General features: G+C 38.6%; 1 protein-coding gene across 1 annotated transcript in view; it reads left to right on the plus strand.

Moving 5' to 3' along the window:
- Xrcc4 (X-ray repair cross complementing 4) overlaps nucleotides 1–14,910 on the plus strand; it is a 184,573-nt gene that overhangs the window by 57,687 nt on the left and 111,976 nt on the right. The window contains exons 4-5 of the mRNA XM_051172609.1: nucleotides 7,458–7,624; nucleotides 14,569–14,721. Of these exons, the coding sequence (XP_051028566.1) occupies nucleotides 7,458–7,624; nucleotides 14,569–14,721 (320 nt within the window). The remainder of the gene's footprint in view (nucleotides 1–7,457; nucleotides 7,625–14,568; nucleotides 14,722–14,910) is intronic.

Raw genomic sequence — 14,910 nt, forward strand, 5'->3', positions numbered from 1 at the left:
AAGTCTGAAGTCTGGTGCTTAGATTGATTAAAACTGGAAGGAGTCATTGTTGAGCTTTTGGTTAAGGGTGTGGTTGGAATTTGCCATCAAATTGCCAGAACCAAAGCTAAGTGACATTGATTTCAGCAAAATGCAGATTGTGAAAGGCAATCCCATACCAGTGAGTAGAATGCAGAACACTAATTATGAATGAGCAATAACAACACAGTCCACGGTGATGTAACACACACTGTCCTCCTATACACAGTGAATTCCATAGGAAACGAGCTACAACGTCTTTCTCCTAGTGAACATGGAACAAGAACCAACTGAAATGATCTTGTATTTACTTCTACAAGGAAAAGCACAGCGTTCAATTCTTTATATATTTTTATTTTATGGTTTTTAAAAGAATATACAAAAAGATCAAACTATCTGACACCTAAATAACTTATAAGCCTAGGCGTAAATTGTTAAACTGGCACTATCACTAAAAGTTATTGTCATAAAACAGTACAAGAAACTGAAGGAGCTTGATAAAGGAATTCAGTTGATAGGTACCAACTAACTGCCTTTAGGCTTTGCTTCCCGCTGGAGCTGTGGCCTCCTGACAGGAGGAAGCAGGAGGCTAGAAAAGCAGGTAGTGATGAGACCTTGGGGCGCTGGGAGAAGTAAGAAACAGATTCCTTAGGAGACAGGCTTCAGTGAGGCAGCTTGTTTAATTGGGGGAAGGGGACAAAGACTATTAAAACCTTTGGGGAGTGGGTAGGGGTTTCCAGGATGAGTGTACATCATTGGCCATTGGCCAGAGCCAAGGTTCTGGGAATGTCTTACTTGCATGAAGAGGAATTCCAGGTGCCTGCTGGACATGACCTTAAGGGAGAGAGGAAATTTAACCTGTAACCTGGCAGCCAGGCCAGGTGACCACCTCAAGGGTGACAGAGGTGGGCCCAGGGCAGGGAGGGAGGAGTCCTACTCCTGCCAGTCTCAAGGTGAGATTTTTGGGCTTTGGACATGCCTGGACCTCACTCTTGCTCCAGACCAGCTACCCTGGTTGCAGGGCTCTCCAGCCATACAACTAACCATCAATTTGAAGATTCAGTTAATTGTTTTCTTTGGTACTGAATTCCATGTTGTTTTGATTTTATATTGCCATGATCTAGATGGATTTGGTTTGTCAAATTTTACATGTGAGTTTTTGATCACTAGTATGATAATGTTGAACCACACCTAAATTATTATGAAGGGGTTTGATGCCCTTCACAAAGAGGCCTGAGAGACCTACTAAGTTACTGATTTGTTACTATTTGAGGACACAGCTCAAAGGTATCTTCTGTGAAGAAAAGCCCTTCACTAAATACTGAATGTGCTTGTTCTTCTTTTTAGACTTCTTAGAATTCTGAGCAGTACATTTCTCTTGCTTATAAACTAGCTGGTGTGAAGGGTTTTTGATACTGTGGCCTGAATAGATTAAGACAAGCATGTTAGCTTGCTTTGCAGGATTCAACATATTGTCAAATAGCTACTTGTCAGAATATGTCATGTTCAATTTGGAAAAATTAATTCTCTGTTTTCTATTTTCCATCCCTGCAGCAGAAATACCATGTGATCATATCCTGATCCTTCATCTATAACCTGTTTCATTTCTTTGGGCATTTTTAGAATCCTCCTTTTGTTTCAAGTGTTTTAAAATTTAGTGATTACATTCACATGCGTCCCTTTCTAATACAAATTCACTGTGCCTTAGGATTACACATTTAAAATTAAAATTTGAAGCAATCAGCTCATTCATTTTTGCATAACTGTATATAAAATTCGATGTCCTCTGTTTTGTTTCCCTTGGCTATCTGCATTGTGGGAATTTTAAATCCTCTTTGGGAACTGTCAGTTGTATTGGGATTCCTCAAATTTCCCATACACTTATCCATGCAAACACAGCGACTTAAGCCTACCACCTTCCTATGGCTCTGCGTAAGGAAATTCTGCTCTGTTTCCATCTCTTTCTATTCCTTCCTGTTTCTGTGGCAATGACTATCACTATGTGTACGTACATTCCAGTCAGGAAGAGTTATTTCAATTTGAGGTGTCTCGCATTCTCTCTGTGGCCTGGACTAGTCCCTGTGGCGAAAGCCACATAAACCTGGATGTCACCCTCTTTAAATGTCTTTCAGTTTCTATTTCTTTTTCTTTGCTGAGCACTTGGAATGGGTTTAGCTGTTTGTTTGTTTGTTGTTTTTACTTAGTCTCAAAGTTTATAATTACAGAAGGAGGACTATTCAAGCCAGTTTAGCTTTACATGAACTGGAACACCTAAGGGCTAACCTTTAACAAGATATTTTTGGCAAGAAAATTCAGTTAAATACAAGGTCACCATCCATTACGCTCCCCATTTTTTTCTTAACCTTGTCAAAAGGAAAGTGTTTGTTGAAATGTCTGTGTCTTGCAAGCTAGTCATTTGTTTTCATTTGTCTCTAGGTGAAGTAGGACATGTCAGAGTAAACACTGCTAGTATTTAGACTGGCCTGAAGCCCTGGTCTCAGTGATTAATGACTGCCTGTGTTTATGGTATGGTGGCATCATTGCTCAATGGCAGAAAGTAGGAGACATTTGTTTGCTCAGATCAAATTGTAATGAACAGAGAACTCTTCCTTAGCATTGTTAGAAATGTTTTTATGTAAAGTAAAGTATTTGCAGATCTTATAATCAGTAGTTTGGAATGTTTGTCTACATACGCAACCAGCAGGATTTTTTTATTTTTTGTAGTTACTGTACTTGAATTTTTTTTTTTTTTTGTATTTTCCTAACATAATAATACAAAATGCTTGGGAGATAGTCTCATTAAAACTCAATAGCAAAACAACAATAAAAATTGTGTGGTTTGTTTCCTGTTTTTAAATTATTTGAATTTTTTCATACGGCATATTTTGGTTGTATTCTTTCTCTTACCCTAACTTTCCCCAGATTTTTCCCATCTCTCTGCTCATACTACTTCATATTTTTTCTCAATCTAAAGAAAAGAAGTCAAAACAAAAAGCACACAAAAATTTGGAATCTGTTCTCGTGGGCCAGCTCCTCCTGGGCATGGATTTTGCCTTGGCATGGGGTTGGTGTTCCCAGTTTCACTGCGTTGGAAAAAGTGATGTCCCCTTTCTTAGCAGTCATCAATTATAAATGGCTTCTTGGCTAGGGATAGGTGTTGCTGTACAGGTAGGCACTTGAGTGCCTAGCAAAAGTTTTACTTTTTTTTTTCTTTAGGAATTTCATACTTGTAAGCATTCTATTTTGTTGTTGCTGTGTTTTGTTTTTCTGGGGTTAGGTCTCACTATGTGGCCCTAGCTGCCCTGGAACTCTCTATGTAGCCTAGGCCAGCTTTCTGCTTCTGCATCCTGAGTGCTGGGATCAAAGGCGTGCCCAAAGCCTGGCCCTTGACCATGTGATTTGATCTTCCATCCTGCTCACTCCTTACTTCGATTTTCTGCTATGTCCTCCTCACAACAATCTGTCACCTCATCTGAGAGTTAGTGCTTCTGTGTGGCAGCACATTCCTGTATAATGTACCCGAAGAGGCGGCATCAGGCAGGAGGAGCACAAGTTTTTGGCCAGCTTGAGCTATAGTAGCTAAATTAGTGCTACACTACAGCCTATCTTGAGAGTAGCTCTCTTTTTAAATGGCATTCAGTCCTCAGTTTTCCTGTGCTGGGGTGGGAGGCGGGAGGGACTATGAGGTTAGCTTCATGTAGAGCACGGGGATATTTTTATCTCAATCTCCAGAGGAGGAGGCTCTGATGAGATCCGATGCTGGTGGCTACATCACTTAGAGGTGTGCCCGGCAGCAAAGGTGGTGAAGAAGACCTCCTCTGCCCTGAGCTGAGCCCCGTGCACAGGTGAAACACAGACCTTCCCAGTATGGAGTCCACAGTGATCACATGGGCGTGTCAAGGAAATCCTGCCCTTGCATTTCCTGTGCAGATACTTGTCTTCTGTGTGTTTAGTTGTTGGGGTAACATGCTCATACCTTTCTAAACTAGTGAAGGCGGTCCAGAGCAAGAACCTGTGTGCTCTGAGGGAGAAATGATACCTTAAGTTTATTATCAACATTATAATAAATCAAAGACATAGTTAAGATGTTTCATTTTAAAAGAGAGAACATGAAGTCGAAATGGGTGTTAGGGAGATCTCAGGAATGACAGACGAGTATGAGCAAACTACACTATTATTTTAAAATATTTCTAGTATTTGAGTGCTGTTTTGACCGAAGTTGATGGAGAATCAGTTTTTTTCTTCCTTTTCTTCTAAAATAGAATGTTTAGAGTTGGACTTTGTTTCATCTCTGCATTAATATTTTATAAATTGCTTAATTCAAGATTAAATTATGGGCACATTTTCTATACACTTGGCATCTTGAAAGTTTCACATGGCGAAAAATTTTCTTCTTTAAAACTGCATCTTCCCCAGCACACAACAAGAAAATTTGCTCAACCATGTTCATAGCAGCCTTATTCATAACAGCCAGAACATGGAAACAGCCTAAGTGTCCCTCAGTAGAAGAGTGGATAAAGAAACTGTGGTACATATACACTATGGAATACTACTCAGCTATTAAAAACAAGGAATTCCCGAAATTTGTGGATAAATGGATTGAGCTAGAAATGATCATAATGAGTGAGTTAACCCAGAAGCAGAAAGAATCAAATGGTATATACTCACTTATATCTGCATACTAGCCCAAGGGGCATGTCCCACAAAAGCCTTCACTTACCAGGAAACTGGGACAGAGGGGAAGGCATCCTATTGGGACTCTAAATGAGAGACGCATGGGAGAACAGCAAAATAAAAGGATACAGAGGGTCCTAGAAATCTACAAGTAGAACAATATGATAGGCAGATTTGGGCCCAGGGGTCCCGCTCAAACTAAGGCACCAGCCAAGGACAATACAGGAGGTAAACTTTAAACCCCTTCCCAGATCTAGCCAATGGTCAGAATATTCTCCATAGTTGAGTGGAGAGTGTGATACGACTTTCTCACGTACTCTGGTGCCTCACATTTGACCATGTCCCCTGGAGGGGGAGACCTGGTGGCACTCAGAGGAAGGACAGCAAGTAGCCAAGAAGAGACTTGATACCCTATGAGAATATATAGGGGGACATAATCCCCCTCAGGAACAGTCATAGGGGAGGGGAATAATGGGAAAATGGGGGGGGGGGGAGGAATGGGAGGATACAAGGGATGGGATAAACATTGAGATGTAACAAGAATAAATTAATTAAAAAAAAAAAAAAAACTGCATCTTCCTCAGAACATTGATACCAGGCGATACCAGGCACCTTTCTGAGTATGTGCTTGGTTGACAGTGTCATCTGTTGTTTACAGTTGAAATAAGCTTAGTTTTTCTCTTGATTATATCACCTCAAAAGGTAATATTGTAGAGATGACTATAAACTGTGTGTTTTTACTCAGAGAAGCTTCAAAGTGTACATATTCAAATTTACTTCCAGTTTAAATATTCTTCATGTTGTTAATTTTTCTTATTTAAGTAATTATCTTTGTTACTGGACTCATCTTTCATAACATGAAAATTTTCAAATGCTCCTGACCATTTGATTAAGAGTTCAAAATAAATAATTAAATTAGGCACAGCGTCAAATAATTTGGACCAACTGAATTTCTCCTCTTTCTAGGTACATTTTTCTTAAATGTCTCTTAAATTGTTTAATCCAAGCAAATGAGTTCATTTCAAATGAGCATACTATGAAAATAAAAGAAATTCTTTTGTTTATCTGATACTTTTTAGTTTTTTTTAAGAGCTAGTAAAAGATGAGAGAAAACAAAGAATTAAGTTAATATTATGAATACGTTAAGTTTAAAAATATTAATATATGTGTATATATTTTGTGGTTAGAAAAGTAATACTTAATCCCCTAAAATGTGTTTGCAATCTCAGAAACTATAAATATTGGTTTTACTTTCATTTTCTATTGCTGTGATGAAGGGACTTGTAGGAGAATGGGTTTATTTCACTTCGTAGCCCCAGGTTACAGTCTATTGCAGTGAAAAGCCACAGTGACAGGCCCTGAGGGACTGGATGGCCACTACCCTCAGTCAGCACAGAAACCAAGGAGTGCATACTCGCTGCGCTGGGCTCTCTATTCTGTCTTTTGCCACCCGTGAGTCCCTGCTCGAAACCACCTCAGTGGGTGACCTTCTCACCTCAGTAACTTAGTCATGGTTTTCCTTAGACACACCTTCTGTCCAGTCTTATCTAGACAATCCTTGAGAACCTTTTACCCAGGTCCCTCTGGATAGTGTCATGTTGATGGTAAAAGCCACCAACCATCACAATACTGATGTTTCTTTATATTTGAAATGATCACAAGTAGATATTCTCAACACACACAAGTCATGTTTTACGATCTTGCTCATAGTCTCCGGATGCTGAACTATCTTCTACCCATATGTCCCATCTGGGCACAGTAATCCACAGAGTTCACCTTTCCTGTTACAGCTCCAGGTGCTATTACACTACAGGGAGCGACAGGAGTTACTAGTAAGTTGCCACATAGGGTTTAGACTTTGGATTTCATTGCTAATGACTTCTATGTGGGTCTTCATTTTTTTTTTTTTAATAAATTACATGGTGTGTTTTTAATCTCACAATTCTCAACCTGAGAAGGGATACATTTTGGAAATATTTTTATTAAATACATATACTAGAAAGTACTGACCTAGAAGCACGAATTCAAAATAAACAGTAAACAAATGGCTTTGTGGTAGAGATAACATAAGTTATTAGAATACATAGATAACTAGTGTTATGTTCATCTGAGTTCCACAGCTAACACATGCGATGTAGCACTTTATTCTGAAGTTTCCTCTTAAAGTTATTTCAAAATTCTTACCTTTTGTAAAAGAATTCAAGTTGTCATTTAGTATTAATGTTAGCAAATTATAGTCTTTACATAAAAACTACTTTGTAGTTTTCCAAGATTATCAGTTTCTCAAAACTCTAGTTTTCTTTTAACTATTACCAATTGAATTTTTAACTATTTCACATTTAACTATTACCAGTACAAGCTATTTCTTCACTAGTAGCTTATATGTGCATTATTCCCAGAATTGTAGTACAGATATATCCATTTATTTTAATAGTACATTATTTAAATGTCCTCACATGTAATGTTTCTTACTCTGAGTAGAGTGACTTATACTTTTGTAAACACGTGGTGTGCCACGCCTAAAAGCAGGTGTATTGCTTTCTTTTCTGATAGGAGACAAGAGACAATATTTTTAGGCTATTTGTTGATTCCTTTGATAAATACAATAAAAAACTAGGCCGTGAACAAGCTGTGTTGATATGTGGTAAGTACAGTTTCAGTTGCATACATTTTTCCCCTCAGAAAAAAATGTGCTGAAAACTGGACTGTTAAAACTACTCCCAAACTGACCATGGTCCCCCTCTGTCTCCCTTCCCCTCTTTTAGTTCAGACTTGGTTCCTTCAACCTCCACAAAGTTACAAAGCCAACTGAAGTCATTAGAGAACTCATTTGTTACTGCCTGGACAGCATTGCAGAAAAAGAGGCCAAAAACGAGCACCTGCAGAGAGAAAATGAAAGACTCCTAAGAGACTGGACGGATGTTCAAGGCCGGTACGTACATAGTGTGCTTGCATAAGAAAGTCCCTGCGCTCTCTCATTCCTGGAGACATAAGCTAATGGGTGATATATCGAGTTACCGCATATGTAGAACAGGCGTTTTATAAAATTCCTCCCTATTACTTCTTTACTCACTTTTACTATATAGCCTCAGTGGTGTCTGCTTTGCCTCTAGGAGGACATTAACCATTTCAGCTCTCTTGTTTGGTTGAGTCAACCAACAGGAAAGTAAGAAGGGACTGGGAATTGAGTGTCACAGCCCATTGTTATGTTTTTAATAAAAAAATAAAGTTTGACTGTGTTGCCTGGTGAGAGAATGTGTGTTTGGCATACTCATTGTCCAGCATAGTCCCCAGCACTTGCAAAGACTAGTGATGTCTATACAGAAATGATGACTTTAGCTTGATTCACAGGACTAATAATTAACAGAAGGAGATGTGAAAAGTAAGTAAGCACGGTCGACTCTGTGTTTGGAATCAGTGAATAATAACTACTTCAAATGATGTGTGGTTTGGCTCCCCCAGAGCCATTTTCCCTGACTGAAAATTCATGCTACAGTCGCTTTTAAAAGATGCAATAATTGTGGCTACTGAATAAGACATTGACAAGTTTTTCATTTTCCTGGATTTACCTCTTGTTTTTTTTAATGGTGAATAGGTATGATGTATTTCTTTTTAATTGTTACTTTCTTATGAAATCATAATATGCTCTCATCTACTATATAATTTGCATTATTCTGTTGCACAAAAGTTGTTTGAACTGTAGCATGAGCACTTACATGCCCATAGAGCTAAGGGTGAGATATATATATATACATATATATATACATATATATACATATATATATATATGTGTGTGTGTGTGTGTGTGTGTGTGTGTGTGTGTGTGTGTGTGTGTGTGTATGGGGGTGTGTGTGTTTAACAGTGCTTGGAGTAATTATATGCTGTATACATAAGGATGTTACAAATTGTTATATATAGTAATTTAAAAAATTTCTCTTTTAAAGTAAAGGAATAAGAACGTGCTTCCCATTTTAAAGGTACATGTGACTTTTTAGGGCTGATATCTATAGACTGATTCCATTTTTCAATTTTATATAGGAAATAAATAAAATTAAAGGAGATAAACTATGGGTGTGATAAGCCACTGTATTTTTATATTTAAAATTTAAAATAGCCTCGGTCTGATAGGAAACCTGCTAAAAGTTGCCCACAAAGATGCAGAGTGGATCCTTTGTACTTGAACCAATTGCTTTAAAATGTCTGCCAGTGAGTGAAAGAAGTATTGTCTCATCAGCATTTAGCTCCACTCCCTTGCCTTGCAGGCAGCAGCCTGTGTGATGAGCCATGCGTACTCTGTGGCTTACAGGTGCTTCATTCACTGTCTGAACTATCCAGAAAGGGATTTGCCTGCCAGCGTCTGGGCATTTCCTGCCACCTGTCTTTTATGATTGCTCCAGCTACCTCTTCTGATGTCACTACTGCAGCAGGTGTTTTCTATGTTGACTCACAGTGTGTTGCCATTGGAGTGACCCTGCAAATCAAGAGGAAGGAATCCTTTTTGGAGAAGTCAAGGCTCTTGTTTGTATACCTGATATGAGATTGGTGAATTTATCTATTTTGCAGATTTGCTTTTCTTCCTTTTGAGGAGTCAAAATTACCAATTTGAGGACCCTTCAGCACACTATGGTCTTGGCACAGCAGGAGCTCCTCAGTGCTCTCTTCTTACCAGCTCAGAAAGCAAGCAGAGCCTTCAGCACATTGGCTTCCCTATGGCAGGAGTATTGACTATGACTTGCTTTCAAATAGAACTCTTGTACTGAGTTCAGGAGCTGGGGGCTGAGAAAGGAGAGTCTCTGCAGAAACTGAGCTCTGTTGGGAGTTCCTGTCACAGTCTATTTATCAACATAGCCTACGATTGTGATGGTGTCCACTTACTACCAAATAATTTCTTCATATAGCACTGTGTCCATACACTGCAGATAAAAGGGAAATGGAGTTAGAATGAGGAGTTCACACAAAGCACTAGAAAATTCATCAGAAACTACAGTAGGTAATTGTATACTTATTAATGGCTAAAATGTTTAGGCTCTGTTTCAGAAGATAAGTTTACAACCAACACATTACTACCCATTGTTTACAAAATATATTTACATTTAAAATAGAAATCAAACAGTAATAGAGTATATTTTCAGTTTTGCATATATATTTGAACTGAAATATATGTCAATGTGTGATCAGAATGAATATAAATCTTTCCCTCTAGGATGATAGGAATAAATAAGGCTTGAAAGAGGAGTAAGGGATTATGGGATTAGTGAGAATTGTGAATTTTGGTGCTTAGCTTCTTCTTGCTATTGCTGTTTAATTATTGCTCAATAATTGTGTTCTTTGCTCCCTTTGAGCAAGTTTCATTATAGTATTGGTTTTTTTATACTTCGAACAAACAAAAGGAAAACATTAGACACTCATATGTGAATCCTGAGGTTATTAGATGTATTTATTTATTGGATTTCCTACTTAATTTCAAACAATAAGTCTCAAGTTCTGTGTTACTGAATAGGTCTTTTGTTTGCAGCCAGACCTCAGTTTAGAAATTCTCTGGCTTTATTCTGAGTTATAGTTATTAAACCCACAAGAGGAAGCAGACTTCAGCAGGCTGAGCTGGCTGGAGTAGCAGGCCGTGAGACCCCTTCTCTTTGTTTTTGTGCCTTCCAGGTAGAATCCCATTATCTCCAGATGAATTCAGTCTGATTTTTTAAAAGACCTCAGGGGATATCTGTATGTCTTCATGGCAGCCCGTTAGATTGTTTAGGAACAGTTACAGAAAGCCTTGCCTTCAGAGTGCGTAAGGGGTAGCTGTGGCCCTGCTCTTCCTGGCCTGGGGCCTTTTTCAGTCTCTGCTCTCAGCCTCTTCTCCAGTTCTTCTCAGCCTCCCTCAGTCATTCGACGCTATTAGGATTTTCTTGTGTTATTCAACCTTGACCTGGTATAGTTTGGACCATAATTCACTGTTAATATAATGATCACTATATTGTTTCTATACCATATGCTTTTATGCATGTGCCTTTCTTCTGGTCAGTCAATCTCTTATTTTATTTGGAATATTATTTTTGTGTGTGAAATTTCCTTTCTGTTGTTTTTGCTTTCTTTCTTTTTTTTTTTTTTTTTTTTTTTGGCATTCTAAAATTTTTTTGGCAATCTAAAATTCTTAGATTGTTTGCTATGTAGAAATAGTTTATTTTAAAGCATTGGTCCTTTTTTGCATATATTTATATATCTATTTGTCACTATAAAAATTACTGTACTGTGGTCTAACTTCCTAAGTCTCTAATTAATGATGAACTTTAGCATTATTGATTTATATCACTGTCAATTTTGAGAGGACAAATATCCTTAAGCCTTTCCTCCTTGATCCTATGTAGGGTATCATCTAATTTGAGCCTGGCCTTAGAGAAGATTTTGGACTATTTGCTGTCTGCTTCAGTGGTCTGTGGGTTTGTTGTTGTTGTTGTTTTGTTTGTTTGTTTTGTTTTATCACTAGATCAGCAGTGATTTCTTTTTTTTTTACATGAATTTTTTTAATTAATTTATTCTTGTTACATCTCAATGGTTATCCCATCCCTTGTATCCCAATCTTCCATCCCTCCCATTTTCCCATTATTCCCCTCCCCTAGGGCTGTGACTGAGGAGGATTACCTCCCCCTGTATATGCTCATAGGGTATCAAGTCTCTTCTTGGTAACCTGCTGTCCTTCCTCTGAGTGCCACCAGGTCTGCCCCTCCAGGGGACATGGTCAAATGTGAGGCACCAGAGTTCCTGAGAAAGTCATATCCCACTCTCCACTCCACTGTGGAGAATGTTCTGACCATTGGCTAGATCTGGGTAGAAGTTTAAAGTTTACCGCCTGTATTGTCCTTGGCTGGTGCCTAAGTTTGAGCGGGATCCCTGGGCCCAAATCTGCCTATCATAATGTTCTACTTGTAGGTTTCTAGGACCCTCTGGATCCTTCTACTTTGCTATTCTCCCATAGCAGCAGTGATTTCCATGTGTCTCCTTGATCAATGGTCTTACCTATTAAATCTTGCCAAGTTTTTAAGAGAGAAGCTTCTCAGGAAACAAGTAATATGTGAGGCATAGCAAGATTATAATGCTATGGAAAATTGGTTTTAAAAATAATGTAAGTCATATGATATGCTTGTCTTAATTATTAAATACTAGATAAATGGCTTATATCCTCTGAGTCTGTTGAGAAAGTAATAACTCAGAGTAAACTTTTTTTTTTTTGGCAGGGAAAATGGTTTTATTTTATTTTTTAACACATTTTTATTGAAAAATAAAATAATTCATATTACATCTCATTTTCTATCCCATCCCCTACATCCTCCCACTCCTCTCTCCCTCCCACTTTCACCCCAATCCCCTTCCCTATGACTGTGACCGAGGGGGACCTCCTCCCCTTGAATATGGTGCTAGGGTATCAAGTCTCTTCTTGGTAGTCCGCTATCCTTCCTTCGAGTGCCATTGGGCCTCCCCCACAAAGGGACATGGCCAAATATGGGGCACCAGAGATTCTGTGAAAGTCAGTCCACAGTCTCCACTTAACTGTGGAGAATGTTCTGTCCCTTGGTTAGATCTGGGTAGGGGTTTGATGATGACTGCACATTTTGTCCTTGGTTGGTGTCTTTGATCAAGCAGAACACCTGGGCTCAGATCCACCCATCATAATGCTCCTCTTGTAGGTTTCTAGGACCCTCTGGATCCACCTACTTCCCTATCCCCTATATTTTTCTCGCCTAGAGTCTCAATAGGATGTTCTCACCTCTATCCCACTTTCCTGGTAGGTGCAGAATTTCATGGGACCTGCCCCTTGGGCTAGTGTCCAGTTATAAGTGAATATATACCATCTGAATCTCTCTGCTTCTGGGTTAGCTCACTCATTATGATCATTTCTAGTTCAATCCATTTGTCCACAAATTTCGGGAATTCCTTGTTTTTAATAGCTGAGTAGTATTCCATAGTGTATATGTACCACAGTTTCTTTATCCATTCTTCTACTGAGGGACACTTAGGCTGTTTCCATGTTCTGGCGATTATGAATAAGGCTGCTATGAACTTGGTTGAGCAAATTTTCTTGTTGTGTGCTGGAGCATCTTCTGGGTATATTCCAAGGAGTGGAATAGCTAGGTCTTGAGGAAGCCCTATTCTCATTTTTCTGAGATAGCACCAGATAGCTTTCCAAAGTGGCTGTACTAGTTTGCATTCCCACTAGCAATGAAGGAGTGTTCCTCTCTCTCCACATCCTTGCCAGCATGTGTTGTCACGTGAATGTTTGATTTTAGTCATTCTGATGGGTGTAAGATGGAATCTCAGAGTTGTTTTGATTTGCATTTCTCTGATGACCAGAGATGTTGAGCATTTCTTTAAGTGTATCTCAGCCATTTATTCTAAGCCTATTTATATTAATACTCTGTGCCATAGAGCTCAGATTTTCTGGGAAGTGTTATCCTGTGTGGTGAGCAGTTTATTGCAATCCTGTGCATGAAGGCACAGAAGGTTACACCACATGATGGATAACTCTTCCTTGTAATAAATGATGTCACCTTTCACAGTTTAGGTGTGGTATGGTTATTCAGGCTACTCCTAATTTTATTAATTTATATGAAATTTCAGTTTCATGTATTTTTAAGATTTGATGTGTTATACAAATGGTAGTTTTCATTAACATTGTAGGAATGAGCTTGATGCTTTTTGATAGTCAATATATATGCATAATATTTCACTCAAGAACTTCAGGCATGTTTTATATGAGAATTAAGTATGGAATTAAATGTAGTAGATTTTAAAATTGTTTCTATGTTTTTCTGTGAGAAATTGTGATATCCTGGAAATTTATTTTTATACATATTTGTATGTATTTAAAGTGTTTTATTATAATATACTGAGTAAGTATATACATATATATGTCCTACACATATTTAAATTTTTATGGTATTACATTAGAAAATATTACATGAAAATAAGAGAATGTTCATCTGACAGTTTGAATCTAAATTTATTGATACAATAACTTATATTCACATAAAATAAATCATAGGTATTGGTAGTATCTTGAAATTGGAAAGACTGAAAGGAAGCAGACATTCCTAAGAGGCACCACAGACCATTGGGGGGTATCTTGTATTCCTTTGGGCAAAACAAGCCCAGCAAGCCCCTTGGGCAGTGTAAAGTGGCTGAAGGGATACATTTTCCACCTCATGCTCCTTAGAAAGCCCTCAGCCCTAGCAGGGACACAGTGCTGCTGAAGAGCTTGGAGTAGTCTCCTAGCTTTAGGAGCAGTCATATATGCTTGGAAGGGCCATGAGGAGAAAGGGCATCTCCATGGAGGAGGACTTCACAGGGGGTACCACGTTGCTGTCAAATCAGTCTAGTGCCTGACTGGCTGGCACCTTGGAAGAGAGGCTCAGAGGAGCTGTGGAATGGAGTGCTGAAAAGGAAGGTACTCTCTGAGATGAGTAATATATCAGCAGTGGAAACCACTGGGCCTGTGAACTGGCTTCATGCGTTGATGGCATGGGTGTATACTGAACATCTCTGCTAGACACTGAGCATAAAGTATTTGGTAGAACACACATGTTCCGTTGTCTCATGGAGTGACAGCCTCTCTGCTGAAAGAATGTGCACTAATTGGTTCCAGAATTGCATTGTTAGATGTTCCTTTTTAATCCTAGAATAAATTCCCTGTATTTTTAGATAGGTGGATTATGGGACGTATTAAGCATTCAACTCTCTCTTTAAAATGCTTACGTCTTTGAAAATATGACCTTAGTTATTTTTACCTCCAAACATTTTTCTTGAAATCATAAGAATGAGATTGAATAATATAAAAAATATAAAATTGGCATGGCTTACAATTTGTTTACTTGTTTAACTTTTTAGATTTGAGAAATGTGTGACTGCCAAAGAAGCCTTGGAGGCCGATCTGTATCAAAGATTTATCTTGGTGCTAAATGAGAAGAAAACCAAGATCCGAAGCTTGCATAAGTTGTTAAGTGAAGTCCAGCATCTGGAAGAAGGTGGCGAAGCTGAAAGGTAGCATCCGTCCTGCTCTTAGAAGACAGAGGTGCACATCCAAGTACACTGTCGTTACAGGCTGTTGCAGTGTAGGCTGTCAACTTTTAGTGTACGATTTTTTTTTTTTTTTGGTCTGGGTTTAGGAATCCAAGATTGCACCAGTACAGTCTCCACACAGTTTCTGCATGTCATCTCATGCTCTCATTT

This window comes from Acomys russatus, chromosome 30, assembly GCF_903995435.1.
Source record: "Acomys russatus chromosome 30, mAcoRus1.1, whole genome shotgun sequence".
Taxonomy (NCBI): Eukaryota; Metazoa; Chordata; class Mammalia; order Rodentia; family Muridae; genus Acomys; species Acomys russatus.